Source organism: Brachyhypopomus gauderio, chromosome 4, assembly GCF_052324685.1.
Source record: "Brachyhypopomus gauderio isolate BG-103 chromosome 4, BGAUD_0.2, whole genome shotgun sequence".
Taxonomy (NCBI): domain Eukaryota; kingdom Metazoa; phylum Chordata; class Actinopteri; order Gymnotiformes; family Hypopomidae; genus Brachyhypopomus; species Brachyhypopomus gauderio.
In genome coordinates, this window is record NC_135214.1 from 8,268,832 (window position 1) to 8,285,176 (window position 16,345).

At 39.8% G+C, this 16,345-nt stretch overlaps 1 protein-coding gene across 1 annotated transcript; it reads right to left on the minus strand.

Moving 5' to 3' along the window:
- Positions 1-1,138: 1,138 nt before the first annotated feature.
- Positions 1,139-16,295, minus strand: mospd2 (motile sperm domain containing 2). Its single transcript, XM_077001990.1, has 15 exons — positions 16,194-16,295; positions 16,054-16,111; positions 14,709-14,864; positions 13,646-13,732; positions 12,452-12,606; positions 10,829-10,889; positions 10,035-10,073; positions 9,753-9,877; positions 9,178-9,351; positions 5,363-5,475; positions 3,722-3,815; positions 3,513-3,609; positions 2,896-3,025; positions 2,560-2,662; positions 1,139-1,656 (listed from the first exon to the last, which is right to left on the minus strand). The coding sequence occupies exons 1-15, from the start codon at positions 16,224-16,226 to the stop codon at positions 1,516-1,518; spliced, it is 1,566 nt and encodes a 521-aa protein (XP_076858105.1). The 5' UTR covers positions 16,227-16,295; the 3' UTR covers positions 1,139-1,515.
- Between the last annotated feature and the right edge of the window lie 50 nt (positions 16,296-16,345).

A 16,345-nucleotide genomic window follows, 5' to 3' on the forward strand; every position in this document is an offset into this window, starting at 1 on the left:
TGTGCAAGATCGTAAGTGTGCAAGAGTGTGAGTGTGCAAGCGTGTGAGTGTGCAAGAGTGTGAGTGTGCAAGCGTGTGGTGTCCTGTACATGAGGACAGCTTTCTTCACTGTACTCATGTCCTCACACTGCCTATAGCAACTTAAGAGCCTCTTTGACTCCATTTAGTCTAAAACCACATACTGCAAGTTTTAAAATTCCCAACCTCACCTGTGTGTCTGTAGGTGAATGCTTCAATACTGAATGGAAACAGTCCTCTCTGAGGACATTTAATCTATGTTGACCTGTTGCTTCAACATGGTGCTAAACCTCAAAGTTCATCAGACCTAATCCCAGAGGATCAGTGAGAGCTCTGCCATTATAGTAACTGTAAATCTCACGCCAGTTGCTGGGCACCGGTGCCTGGAGCAGAGTCCAGCTTGTTGTTGGACAGCAGAGTTCAACTTGTTAGATAGCAGATTTCAACTTGTTGGACAAGACTCCTCTGCAATATGAATTTTGTTTCAAGTAACAAGTTTTGACATCAATGTTTTTATATTATTATTAATTATTAATACATTGGTGCTTTGAGTGGTGTTCAGGTACAAAATCCATTTTTAGGTGCAGACCACACTGAATGTAGCTGCAGAAAAGTACTTGTTGGATAAAACTCCTCTGTAATATGAATACGATGAAAACAGTACTAACCTCAAAGTACTGTTTATCTTTCAACATCAATATCACTGCCAAGGCTAGAGATTTCTCTGTAGCTTACATGGTTAAGAAATACTGGAATGTCTGCCACTATTGTTTTGAACTATTGTCTACAACAGTAAATTACACAGGGTGTGTTTCCCCAGCCATAAATTAACAAATGAATCTTAAACCCAGATGTAACAGGATGTGCATTATATAATTATCACAGCACTGCAGTTGGCCTGGAGTATGAGTTATACACCCAGAGGCTACATTAAGAAAAAGGTCTACAGGGACACAAAGCTTCTGACTCAGACCGAGAAAGCAGTGGTGTAAGTGCCAGCCTCCTATAACCCTGCTGTTAGCATCTCAGATCTCAATGTGTGTCATACAACTACACTGAATATTTAGAAACTACAAACGTAACTAACCTATAAACATACATCAAAAAGAACACAGTGACATTTACCAAAAATGACAGTTTTATTTGATATAAACTGACATTCAATTTATACAACTGATCACAAAGTATTTCAATTGTTAAATAATGACTATACAAGCTACATTACTTTACTCATAAATTAAATGTCATTACTTCATGATAAGTAATAAAAAATACATGATTAAAATTTAATTACACATGAAGCTGCTGGACCAGGGTGAGAGGAGGTTAAACCCTAAACCCTAATCCAGCACACCTGCCAAACGTGTCACTGCTTGGGCAGGAATCTTCTCCATGATGATTTGTTTAGTAAGGCACGCTGTCTCAGCAGCACACTGACCAGTTTCTCCTCACAGTAAGCCCTGGTTCTGTAGTCTATTGAGGGTGGGTGAGAGGCAGTTATGATGTCCACAGTAAGTAGACAGTGAAGAAGCTGAAAGCCAGCAGCAGTGATGTAAGCACCAGGAGAACCTTCTGCACCCATAAACACATCTCCACCTTCTGCTCCAGGCGCGAGGTATAGGCCATGACTCGTATTAACTGGAGTACACAGAAAAACAATCAACATACTACAGGTCTGGCCTAAAGTCTTCATATATTTACTTACAGTACCTGGGTCATCTGTGTGTTTTATTTCTATGAATAAATGAATTCTTTACTGCAATCAAGTTAAAGCATAAACATATAACTGTTAAGGGTTAACGCTAACCCTAAGATTTGAAGATATCACCATGACTGTCATATAACTTTGAATTTGCATCAAAAGTACCAATGAAAATATTTCTGTCCAATGAGACTGTGCTGCAGTCACATTCAGTAACCTCTGGAGTCCTATACTAGTCCTATACAAGTGCTACACTAGTTAAGGTTTCTACAAAAGGGTCATTCCATGTCAAATCAACCAAAATTTGGATTGGTCCCCGCTTGACCACCTCAGAATCCCTTCAAACTTTCCCCATTTGTAGTCAGATATGTTTCATGGAAAAAACCAAAGTATTTCTGTTCCATGTTCAATATTTCAAGAGTTACAGCCGTTTTTGTAACCCCCCCTCCCCCCTCAATACAAGTATACAAGTTTATAAACATACAAAAAAATTCAGCCTTCTAGCTGTAATAGTTTTAGAGATATTCACATTCAAATATTGCTATTTAGCCACTTTCGCAAAAGATGCGTCGGGGGGGGGGGGGGGGGGGGGGTGTTTACAAAAACGGCTGTAACTCTTGAAATATTGAACATGGAACAGAAATACTTTGGATTTTTCCATGAAACAAATCTGCCTAGAAATGGGGAAAGTCTGAAGGGATTCTGAGATGGTCAGGTGGGGACCATTGGTTGAGTTGAATGATGGAATGGAATGACCCAAAACTTTTTTAACATTCGGCAATTCATGTTACGTAATCTAGTTCTCAAAGTACTAAAATAACTAGTCACTGTCCACTTACTGTTGTGTGGAGGTCCTGGGTGTCAGGAGTGGGCGTGCCTAATGGACTATCACTCAGATTACTCAGAATAGATTTAGGACTCTCAAGAACGTGACACCGAAGTCTGCAGAAAACACAGTTTAAAAAGTTCATGAAGATGGCTGGAGATCACAGACTCATCAGCCTACAGCTGCTCAGTGAAGAGCATGAAAAACCTCAAAGCAGAGAATATAACAGTGAAATAACAAAATCACACATTTAAACCATATTTGAACATTCAGTGCAGTGAAACGCTAGGGCTAAGGAATCTGAATTTCACCAGAGTTCCATGACCTCAACTGTGCTCCATGACCTCACCTGTGCTCCATGACCTTTGCTTTGGGAACTTCCTTCCAGAACAGGGCGAGATCTGGGGAGCCTGCACCTGCACTCGCCTCCATCTCAGCAGCCATGACCAGGAAGCGGTCCTGTGGAGATGCCTGGTACCCTAGACACACACACGGATAAACACACATGCATAAACACACACATACACATGAATGAACACACGAGCACATACACAAACTGTAACATACTCCTTATTCTTTAAACCCAGCTCTTGCTGTCAGGACTGAAAATAACCAGAATTATTCCTGCTATGTAAACTACAACAGAAAGGATAGGCATGGTACCTGGAATTAATTTTGGAATTAAAAGAATGAACTAATAATACAGAGGTCTGCAGCATAACAGTTGGTAGTGATGTCAGTGCCTTTCACATGGGATGCATATGGTACACACACTCTTAATAAATGGGCTGCTGATAAATGCCAGTTCCCTCAGCTCCGTACTGGAGATTACTCTAAAATATCGATATGGGGGGAGGGGGGGGGGGGTAGAGTTTCTACCAAACAGCGTCTGAGCAGGTGTTCACCTGGGCAGTGTGGGTGGTGATATTGGTATGGCTATGGTGAACAGGGTGTCTGAGTTCCTACCGCCATGCAGTGAGACCACGATGTCCACGCTGGCCCCGGGCTCACAGGTGCTGCTGCTGGGCTTCACACGGTACTTCTCTGGAGCTGTCGTCCGCACCTGTGGTTCAGTGGTCAACAAAAACTGCCTTAAAGCATGAACTCAATTTTAAAACAGAGTTTTTAAAAAGTTAGAAAGATATATCAAGCCATGAGCAAATAGCCTGACTCACCTTGAATGCCACGTGGTCTTTTGTTACGTTGTGGAGAATGACCAGACATTTTTTCTCTGTATCTCTGGACCCAAAACTGAGTTCCTCAGATGGGCTAAGAAAAAAGGGGATGTCAGACATGTCAGGTACGATGCACAAAGATAAAGTAGAACAAAGCCAAAGACATGATGCACTATAAGAGCAGAGTGCAGTGGGACAGTGTCCCACTATAAGAGCGGAGTGCAGTGGGACAGTGTCCCACTATAAGAGCGGAGTGCAGTGGGACAGTGTCCCACACCACCGAGCTCCTCCTGCTTCACCACACCAACAAGGGAACAAACAAGAGGCATTTTATTATAAATATCATTTCTATGACAGCCTTCTTCCACCGTAGGAATATTGCAATGACTAAGAACAAATCGTCTTCACAGGACGCAGAAAAGCTAGTCTATGCATTAATCACTTGCAAATTGGACTACAGCTAGTTTACAATGCAGCAGTCATAGTTCTTACCAGAACTACAAGGTTTGGTCACATTACCCCTATCTAAGCTACATTACACTGGCTCCCCATTTATAATCAATTTGCATTGATTATAAAATGCTTCTAATTACTTACAAAGCACTGACCAGGCACACAGCACCATACTGAACTCCTCATGTATTATGTCCACATATATTTGTTTAGGCTATTCCTTTGAAGCTCTCACACTATGTAACAACATCTCTGTCAATGTTTGAGACGGACACATTCTCAATATTTAAGGCTGAAAACCAATGTGAGTACTCAGGCATTTCCCCTCTTAAGAGTGCTGATCTGGGTTCATGAGCACTGGGAGTTCATGATGCTGTCTCCTTTTGTTCACTGAAGTGTGATGACAGAGTGGTGGAGCTCAGGCACGGCCAGGACATCCCTACGTGTTTCCTCCTGGCTGCTTTTAGCTGTGCTGACAGAGAGAGGTCTAGCGGAATCCATTCTCACTATAGTTCACCAATTTACACTCCTGTGTACTCTGACATGACTAATAATCTACCCACCCTTTCTGCCGGTGCACACCTATTTGCCAAAACCTACTCCTGATGTCCTACTGCTATAGAACATCAGCCCATCTCAGCTGCTATGGCTCCTCCCACCATCCCACAATGCTCCCCTTCTGTGGCCCACCCCTTCCACCCCAGTTCCTACTTCTGGGACTGATGTTCTCGTGCCAACTGGGTTTCAGAACCCAGACTAGAACTTCTCAAATCAGTTTTCTCATTACTTATTTTGCATTTTATACTGTTGCTCTTGTGGTGTCTGGTGTCAACCAGGTAAAGGTTTCTTTCTCATGCTCTAGGGAGTTGCCACCATAACCTTACTGAGAGCTTGAACCCAGACATTTGCTTTGTGATGACGGCTGTTGACTAAGTATGCTCTTAATTCACATGTACTGTAAATTGTGTTTCTACTCATTTTTATCCATCTTGTAAAACACCCCTTCGTACCTCTACCTCCAGAGAGTGGTGTGCTGTGATCATAGATCTTTACCTCACATGTAGAAGAGAGTGTTGTGCTGTGATCATAGATCTTTACCTCACATGTAGAAGAGAGCTGTGTGCTGTGATCATAGATCTTTACCTCACATGTAGAAGAGAGTGGTGTGCTGTGATCACACATCTTTACCTCACATGTAGTAGAGAGCCCTTGAAAGTGGTCAGAGGTCTCCTGGCCCCTTTCAGCCGGTTGTCTGCCCTGTCTGAATCATCCTGCTTCACACCATCTTCAATGAAATTTACCTGCAACATAAAGATAGACCGGTCGGACTCTTATTCAGTCATAAGGCATTTCCACTGAGCTCATATATTGGTGCTGTGAGGACTAGGTTTCATGAGATGAGATTGACACTACAAACATGACTCAAGTGGACTCAAGCAAATGCTTATTTTCCCCCCCAGAGAAAAACCTATGGGGCCACCAAGCACACAGGCAACTGCAAATGATATGTGAATGCCACCAGTACAGACTAGTACCAACCACATCAGTACCAATAAGTTTTGGGTCAGGGTCTACCGCAAAGCAGTATCTCATAAAACCTTCACTCAACATTCACAACTCACAGACTTGAATAAAACCCAAAAGTGCTGAACACACATTTGCATTATGCAACGAATGATTGCAAAATACATATGACGGTTTGTTTGCACAAGCACATGTATGCACATGCTCCCAACTCACAGGGGATGTGGCAGAAGAAGTATGCCAAAGGGCAAAGATCAAAGGTCAGCAGTAGTGATGAGTCAGCAGGACATGACTACTCTATATTTATAATTTGGGTTTATACAAAAACACAGGCACTCCCGGTTCTGAAATGTCATGGATGTTTATTCAGCATTTGATTCCAGCCAAATGCCAATAACACTACAAGTCAGCAGTCAAAGACCAGATAAAAGAACTGGACTGGAGACAGAAACCAATGTTACTGCAATACATGATTAAGCTCAAAATATTTCAATTACATAAATTATTAGTGCTTTAGTGCATTATTAGAGTTCAAATTAAATCATTAGTGGTATATTAATCACGATTATAATTACGTTTTTTTACAGAGTCTATGTAAAATATACCAAACTCCATTACAGCACCAATTTAAACAGAATCCATTAAATATCCTACAGACACTGCTGTCATGTCCATATGAGCAAAGGTGAACAACCAACACAACATTGAATGTCAGGACCCACACAAAATAATCCTAAACCAAAAATCAAATGGGGGTGGGGAGGGGGGGTGTTATTTACTAAATGTCTGCAGCCACTTTACTTCTTAAAGAAAAAGTAAAACCTGTTTTTACTATGTTTCAAATAAAAATAATGGAGTGTTTGCAAAAAAAACTATTAAAATCAGATTAATTTTAGAAAACTGTGCAAGTCATTGTGAAATGGCAGGAGTGTTATAAAACAATTTCAAACCTTTCAAACTTGAATCTAAAACATTTAAAACCTTAATTCTTGACAGCTAGACTCTCACTAGCATTTTGATTGATTTTCTTATGAAGAGGTCAGTCATAAAAGCCAACAACACTATAACAAGGACCAACTAGGAACACAAAATATCAGACATGAAAAGAAGGAATAATAAAATTAGTGAAATCATCTGGACAAAATAATTACTAAATGAGAAAACCTTCATGATTAAATAATAATGAATTGATCCTTAAACAATCATGAAATCTGGGACGCTTTCAGTGCTTTCCACAATGAAACAAAACATGAATGACAAGCAGACGTCAACCTTTCCATCAAGAACTGGTGAAACAAGATGATGGGGATGATGAAGGCACACTTGTGAGTGATGGTGAACCATGCCTGAGAGTCGGAGGGCTTTATCAGTCCTTGTTTCAAAACAGAGACACAAGGGAATTAGAGAACATGTCCACAGATGGCACATCCAGATCTCAGTGACATGGAAACCTCTTTCAGTTGGATGACCTCCTAAAGTTTGAAACTAAACTTGCATATGCACCAAATTTGACAATGAACACAGCTTAATATAGCCAAACAAACAAAGATCTAAAATCGGAGAGCTACGCTGTGTGTGTGTGTGTACGTTTGCTGAAATTGTATATACATAAATATTACACCCACTGTGTTATTGTGATGGACAATACCTCTATATGTATATGTATACACTATATACATATATTGCATGCACTATATCCACATGTGGTATAGGGATGGGCAATATGACAATACTTTGTCTTGGATACCGCAATATATTTGGCTTCTACAACCAAAAACTTTGGCACACTAAGATTTAGTAAATTGTTTATATACATATTTTGCCTCTCAATAATCCAAATCCAGTTCTTAAGTAGTTAGATTGTTGCAGTTCACTAAGCTTTTTGACATCTAAATAAAGTTGATCTAAGATCCCACTCCCATCTTTATTAGAATATGCACTATAAACAGATAAACACTGTATTAACAGTCCACAACAAATGTCACTTTAAACCTATGGAACTAATCATTGACATTATACATGTTATCATTACAAAGATATAAACTATAGAGTGGCAGCTTTGAATGTCATGATTCTATAGTACAGAGTAAACCATTTTTATCTAACATTTAAAAGTACATAAGTACACCAACTAAAATTAGTAAAGTTTGATCAATTAGTAAATGCCTTATTAATAAGTTATGAGTTCCTTTGAATGACCATCTGTTTGATGTGCTTAAATAAATATGTATAAATAATAATAAATATTTATTTAATATAAGAGACAGATAAAAAATGCAATTTCAGAGAAACAGCACTTTGTTAGACAGAGGTCCTTCATCAGTTGTGCAAGCAAATGGCTTCAATTATATTATAATATATATGTGTGTCAACCCAAAGACTTTCACAATATCACCATTAAGGAGAGAGGAGAGAGAGAGAGAAAGAGAGAGAGAGAGAGAGAGAGAGAGAGAGAGAGAGAGAGAGAGAGATAAGAGCAGAGATAAGGAGAGGGGGTGAAAGGAGGAGACAGGGAGGAGAGGTAGGAGAGAGAGGAGAGATAAAAGGCTTTTTTAAAAGTTGATACTGAGATAAAGCATCTGCTATCATGCTTGATGTCAAATGGGCACAGAAGAAAAATCACAACACATTCAAATTTTCAACTTCATGATCTTGCCTGTGAGGTTGTTTAAAACCACAGTGTGGTACACTGTTTGTTTCATTTGATATATATGTGTGTTGAAAGTCTCTAAACAGAAGAGTCACATGATTATTCAGCAAGTTTCACACACAACAACGATCTTACAAGGTAATACAGCTTGAAAAAAGTGTCTTACTGGCTGACACAGAGAATGCATTTCCTGTACATGAACTTTTAAAAGAATCTGAGACAAGCATTCATGTCCCTCTTCTGTTCTCACAAGATGCAGTCTTTCTTTGAACCACAACTAGCCAGCAGTGTTTTAAAAAGTGCGACTGCATCCTCATGTCAGGGGAAAACACAACGTATCAGACAAAAGCATCAGAAAGCCAGTTTTTAGTCACATGACTTTAGTAACAAACTGTAATCTTAAACTGAAGTAACTAGGTCTCAAAAATGATTCAGAAGGACAGTCGAATGGGTACGTCAAAGCTAATGGAAGTAACAAAGAAGCAGCAGAGGTAACAATGATTGTAAGATAATGAAAACCAACAAGGACAGTTAGCACAGCCTACATGATGTCAGACATTACCACTTCCAAGTGCTATGAGTTTGTGACATAAGCCAGCACAATGTTGCATTATGTAAATAAACGCATGAAGTTAGTACAATTGGAGTAAATGTCAACCAACATCAGCAATTAGTAAAACTCACCTATTCAGTTAAAGCAAGATAAACAAGTTAAATAAAGCCAACAGAGTTAAACAAAGAATAGAGCATGCCTAAATGCAGCAGAGAATGTGTGTTTCAAGCATAGTAAAAGAGCATCTGTCTGCGGAGTGGGTGAAAGGACTCGTACCTTCTTGAGTCTGATTGGCTGATCTGCATTAAAGCTGGAGTCCAGGCTCTCCCTGCATTCTGACTCCACCTCCTTCGCCTCACTCTCATCCTCGCTGAGAACTGGTCCATTTTCACATATGGGAGATTGGAAGTCGTCGTCTGGGAGAGGTGGGTAGCTGTATTGGAACTGGTCCTACAAATCAATGCAATGCAACATTTTAACTGAAAGACTGAGCTATTTTAAGTCTTTTCATTTGAGTCACATATTAGGAATATTTCACCAGAGCTAAGTCTTCAGTTCCTGAGAGCTAACTGGTCTGGTTAGATGTTTATCCTTTGCTGCATATATAAAAAAAAAAGTCTTTAGAAATCATGATTTTATGGGTTAGTCCTTATCAGGTGGCACCATGGAGGTTTTATATTATTATTCTTAGTATTCCTCACATTTACACACCTGAGTGAAGAATCACAAATGGGCAAGGTGGGGAACTACGCCAAAACCATATCAACCTCAAATACGTAATCTAATATAACTGTAACATATAACAAATCATAGCTGTAAGTGTGCATACACACAAAACATGCATATCATACCGTGCCTCCCATATACGGAGGGAGGTGCTCAGGGCTGACATAAGTCTGAACATCATTTTTGGACACAAACTTCAACTTGCTGATAGCTTCTGGGCCTAGCCACGTCTTCACTATCTTCCAGGCAGCTGTCACAAACAGGAAGGATATTCTTTTAAGTCAAAGGTATGGAAAATTAAATGCAAGATACATTCAAAGATTTCTCACCAGTACTGTCATTAATTTATTAAATTATTAGGCTTTAACATGAGGAAAACAAAGTACAAAGTAACAAAGTAGCCTCACCATTCATAATCCAGGGCATCTCATACATGATCATTTTGGCTAAGAAAAGAATAAAAACATTTATTTTCATAATATACATAGATAAACCTAGGATTAATATAGATGTTACTAATATTTCCCCAATTTCTAAGACTAACTGGCACCTAAAAATTCACCAGAAACTGTAGTTCTTAGAAAGAGTGAACTGAACTTTCTCCTTAAAATCTGCCAAGACATGTTTCTCCAGATTTACCCTTTGTCATTCTTTAAACACTCCAACACTGCATTAGCACTATTTGAGTTCAATTCCCTATTTTATATGTTACCCATATCTGGAAATCTCAGAGTTGAATGATTGGAGAGTGAAGGTCCTTACTGAAGGCCCTTACATTCATGCATATACTGGAAAGCTTCATCCACACTTCTGATTTTGGACAGTATTAGCTTCTAATGAAAACTACGTACAGCCTTCAACCCACACAGTCTGTTCTTAACGGTGACGCAGGCTTTGGAGAATGCTCTAACACACCATTAAGAAGGAATACAGGTGCTTTTACATGAGTGACATTTATTCTTTTACAGGTGTCTCAGATTGATGTTTGGTAGTTTTATTACTCTGATTTGTTTGGGACTTCCATTACTTAACTTTCTATTTAGAGCAATTCTGATAGTATCTGCAATGACCCTGTAGCACTGAGGAAAGGGACCATGCTCTGCTAATAAAGGCACAACATAGGGAAGCATTCCCTTCTCTCAGTGAAAAACAGCTGATTATAAAGAAGCACGAGTGTAGAGAAAAATGTGAATGCACTTACACAGAAACTTTGGATAGTACACTTTGAAGCAGTTAATGATGTACTTCACAAAGTCCATGTCCTGTGGGAAAAATGTGTGTGAGAGAGAAAAGCGAGGGTGATTCATGTGTGCCGCCCCAGAGTGGTCTGATGATAATGAAAGGGTTTTAATGGGCATCCAGTGAAGGGATTGTTTACACAAGCTCAGATACTCAATGCCTCAAGATGTAAAAAAACCACCCATTTCATCTCAGCTAAAATTTTGTTCTGCTGAATTGCGCCAATCCTGCCAGTCCAGTGGTTCAGATGCAGTCTGAAAATATTAATTGTAAAAGGAGTCAAAAGAATATAAGTCAAAAATACCATCGACAGGACACACCATGCAGCAAATCCAAAACACACAACACATTTTCACAAGGCCATTTAGGTCATGTGTTTCTGGCAGCCTGAAGCCCTTTCACAGTTCTGGCATTGCACACGAATACCAGTCTTCCTCTCCAGACCATTAACCATGGGAGAGGTAGGAGGCCGGGGTCAAAGGGCAAAACCAACAAGCCCACATTTATTGTAGCCCCTGGGGGCAATTGTACAACTGTACCACTCATAAATGACCTTGGCTTAATGTTGACACACAAACTTATCCAAATCATTGCCTCAGGAGACCAAACTCTTCAACAAATATTTGTTTTGTTCCCAGAAAAGCAGGCTTCTAAATGTTTGGTTTCAGGCAGTAGATTGGTCTGTAGCTAATATAGAAAATATCGGAACAGGAGAACAAACAGGAAAACAAATAATATGAATTTAAACAGTCTAAAATATTTTTAAGACTGACCATGTAGCCAGTGTGATGTATCAAGACTGGTCATGCAACACCCAAGAAAACCCACAAAAATGCACTTCAGTAAAGGAATTACCTTTACAAACATCCTTAAAGAGACATCCCCAGGAGACAAAGCAAAATATCATTGTCAACATGGTAGGTCAGGCATCGTAATGAAAATCAGTAAAAAAAAAAAACTAGATATGAAAATAATTAATGATGACAAATTTATCACTTATCACTAATACCAATGAAGAATGGAGGACCAATCCAGATCCATGTAATGAGTTTGTTAGTTGCTTAATTTGTAAAAGTATGATTAGGGTAATGGCTTTATCTGCTCTGTGCTATTAAATTGGTCCAGTTCTACTTGAGGCACTGGGAGCAAGTAAAGAAGAGCAATTTCACAATACAGTATTCTTTTGGAGAGCCAGTGCCTGAAACTGTGACTAAGGATTTGGCTGATGAGTTGGATTAACCAACAGAATTAAGGGGTCACTCACAAAGATGAGTCTCTGACACTGACTGCTGATAATAGTATACAACAGTAGTAGTTATATTTCAAATGATTTATGGATTTTGAGATGATGAGTTAACTATGTGTATCAGTTTCTGAAAACAGTGATCAGTTCATGAGGGTGAATTAAGGGTGGGGGGGTGTGATGATCAATTCATGAGGCTGGATTAAGGGTGAGGGATGTGATGATCAGTTTATGGAGAGAGGTCACAGTGGGGGATGTGATGATCAGTTTATGGGGAGAGGTCACAGTGGGGGATGTGATGATCAGTTCATGGGGAGGGGTTACAGTGGGGACAGGACTTACGATGTTGCTGATGCCAGACTCAGACATGTCGAAGATGACGGTGAGGGGCATGCCGGGCTCACGCTTAGCATACCGCTCCAACCAGAACGCCACATACTTCTTTTTGTCCAAGATTGACTTTGCATCCTTGATGTGGAGTTTCACCTTGAACCAGACTGCATTAGGGGTTACGGTTAGATTCATCTTGAACCAGACTGGGTTAGGGGTTAGGGCTTTTAAAGTTAGATTCCCCTTGAAGCAGACTGCATCAGGGGTTACGGTTAGATTCACCTTGAACCAGACTGGGTTAGGGGTTATGGTTAGCTTCACCTTGAACCAGACTGGGTTAGGGTTAGCTTCACCTTGAACCAGACTGGGCTAGGGTTAGGGTTTAGGGGATAGGGGTTAGTATTAGCTTCACCTTGACCCAGACTGGGTTAGTTAGGAGTTAGGGTTAGTTTCACCTTGAACCATACTGCAAATACCATGCACATAAAAGCCTCTTATCTGCATATGCAGTTAAGTGCAAATGTATTTATTGTTGCGACAGAACAACCTCACACCAACACTCCATTATCATGCTTTAATAAATGCCATTTATTGTTCACTGCCTCTTATCAGAACATGAAGAATGAAAATATAAATTTCTGCTTTTGATGCTCTGACTGTTAAAAGGCTGAGGAGGAAGTGGAATGGAGTCTGGCTTTGTTTAAATGTGCAGTAAGCAGCAGTTTCTCACACGTTGCTGTTCAGACATTATCGTCTGGTTTGTCATGTGTTTTTGTGCAAAGATGAGCAGTTATTTTTTGTCTCTACATTCATTGCACAACTTCAGATGTTGCTTGTGTTCACATTACTGGAATGATTCATGTCTTTAACATTTCACTGGTTTATAGGTTCTGGGATGTAGCACAGTGATCTATCAGAAGACCACGAGGCTATACTATTTCTTATGATTTGGCACAATTCACTTTGAGACTGAAGTCAGCATGTTGAAACTTTGGAATCAATGTCCAATAACTCAAGACCCACCAAGTGCACTTAAGACAAGAACCTCTTAGTGACATTTTTGGGGGGAAAGGGTAATATTTTCTTAAAACACCTTAAACCAACACAACAAACAAAACAGCAAAAAGCAGAAACATGCAACAGCCTATCTTGAAGCAAAACAACCACTTTCACATGTGCTCGTAGTGCAAAAAAATAAAAACTTACATAGTTTGTGTCCCTCTTTGTCATATCCATGAAGGTAGACAGCTCCTGTTTCAAACATCCACCTGGGAATACTGCTCTCGCTGAGATCTGTCACAACAGCAGGATGGTTCAATATGACACATCCAAAGTGATGGCACATGATTTCTCCACAACACCAACCACAATGGCAGCTGATACAGACCCTGATTAGATCAGATCAATCATGGTTTGTCAGTGCATTCAGTAAACAAGGCTGACAAGCCAAGTTTGGCATAGCTCCTGTTGGAGCAAATCAGTTTGCTTCAATGTAATATAATTAACCTCCTTCTTGACATGTCTTATAATGACTTCTCTTTAGTTAATGCAATTTAAAATTATGCGGGTAAAACTGGGCAACTTCTTTAAGGAAATGAATAAAGCACTGAACAAAAGGTGTGACAGAATGTACCTCAAGGCATATAAAGAATCTCACAGTGCAAGAAAAATAAGAGTCTGTACAGGGTTGAAAGCAAAATAAACTTTTCACTCAGGAGGATAAGAAAGTTCCTGTTGACTCCTGCTGGCTGGCAGAATAATTAGGTTCTTGATTTGCCTAGGGTTACGGTTGGGGTTAGGGTTAGCCCTAACCCTAGTTTCTGCATTAACACTGCCTGGTAAAGGATCCCATATTCATAAGAAGTTATGTAAATAGACAAAACAACCAGGAATAGCCCCTAACCAGGAATGGCTCCTAACCATAAACCCTAACCATGCATATCAAAAAGAAGCATTTGGTCATTACACTAGAGGAGTAGTAGAATTACAGGGAGAGAAATTACACTGGACTGGCTACAACCAAATTGTGAGAAATAAGGAAGAAGAAACCTTTAAGGCAGTGATACACAAATCTGAATCTAAAACCCAAATCTGGTCCCTTGTAATTGATTAAATTATTCATGTAACTGGTTGGCTACTACGTCTGATTGTTGGACAGAGGGAGGGTGGAAAACCTGTAGGAGCTGTACCTTGAGGGCTGGGATTTGAATATCTCTTATATAAGAAAACACAGAAGTTAAATAAAAGACTCTGACATCAACACAAATACCATTCAGGGTATATTCCTTCCTCCATTGGAAGCTATCGTCAATCATTTTCAGGGCATCTTCCACAACAAACATTCTCCACGTTAGGTAGGCCTCTACCAAAGCATCATCATCAAGGAGTCGTTCCACGTCTCTGGAGTCATATTTGTCGGATGAATCTGAAATTTATATTAGTAGTAATGTAGTAATATAATGGAAAATGACAAGATATTAAGGCTATATTGTAGACTTGGCTTATACATATGATTATGCAAGGACCTCTATATACACCCCCCCCCCCCCCCCCCCCCCCCCCCGCCAAGTACAACATCTTGTCTGTTCTTTGGATTGTGCACTTCTGGACTGAGCCAATAATGATGAAAACAATGACAACAATAATAATAATGTTATTCCTGGGATGTGATTGAGCCGCTGCCCTAGACATTAGAGTTCACAGACACAAGTGCACAATTACAACTGGAAAAAGCTTCTACATTCTGTCTTTACTCCAGTCCCTGGTATTTCTCTAACTTTTAAATCCAGCCTTGGATATGTACACTGTGCGCATGTTCCACGTATCTATTCTTGCTAAAAGAATGTAGAGATAAAGGTAAATATCTGTGATTATTATACATGATATTGAAATCCAATACGGTTCCCACCAACAATGCAAAGAGGTAGTAGACTACAATTTTAGGAAGCTTGTTTTCATGCACTGCCATTGGGATTACTCCGTGTATAAAACTCACTTTCTTTTCTGACCAGGGTACTGTTGTTCTCAGTGTAACGTAATATAAACAGACAACCTCTGCTTCCCTGTCTGCCTGTCCAGTAACATGAGTAGCATGAAGTTGACTGCGACGTTTCGTTAGTACTCATGACCACACAACACTTTTCCTATACTGAAGTAAATATACTTCTTGACGTTGTGCTTAATTAATTGCACATTATGTGGACGTGGATCTATTACTGTTTTGGAACTGAAAACCTAAATAGTAGTATTTACTTCTTAGGGAGAGCATAAGTGATCTACTCTGCTATTAAACTTTAGTATGCTACACATTTCTGACTAAGTGTTCCCGTTCACATTCCTTTTTATATCCAATTCCAAGAATCCGAAACTGTCCGTATCGTGAATCTATGAAGTTGTTAACAGACCAAGACTCACTAGATTAAATCATGTGCATTCTTGAATACATAAGCACGTACTGAAAACTCTCTGCAGCTGTACTAATTTAATGTAGATAGGGAGGTAGCTAGCTAACCCAAAGTTAGTTCTCTGTAGTTCTCTGGCTAACGTCAGTTAACGCTAACTAGTTGTCACCAGCGAGCTAACCTAGCTAGATAGCCTTCTCACTGACAGCTCACCTTGAATGTATTCATCCTTGAATCGTTGACGTGTTTCTTGGATTTTGCTGTCGATGTCCTTTAGAAATAATACTGAATTAGTCAGACATTAGTGAAACAGATTCAGTGGATTATAATTCTGTAATTCAGAGACCACCTACCTGCTCTGATTCGAGCTGTCCAGCGTCGGCCATGTTTGACTCTTCACAACTGAGTTGGTTTCCCTGCACGCTGCCGTCTGCGGCTGCGCAGTGTCTGCAACTGCTTTCCGATGTTCGCCATTTTGGCTCTGCGATGCAAAATAAATTAACTT

Excerpts from the sequence above, each read along its gene's own strand:
- mospd2 (XM_077001990.1), bottom strand. The coding sequence starts at position 16,226 with ATGGCCGACGCTGGACAGCTCGAATCAGAGCAG. Across the intron at positions 9,878-10,034 it reads GATGCCCTGGATTATGAATG|CTGCCTGGAAGATAGTGAAG; the intron begins GTGAGGCTACTT and ends TGTTTGTGACAG. Across the intron at positions 9,352-9,752 it reads CTCCGTATATGGGAGGCACG|GACCAGTTCCAATACAGCTA; the intron begins GTATGATATGCA and ends ATTGATTTGTAG.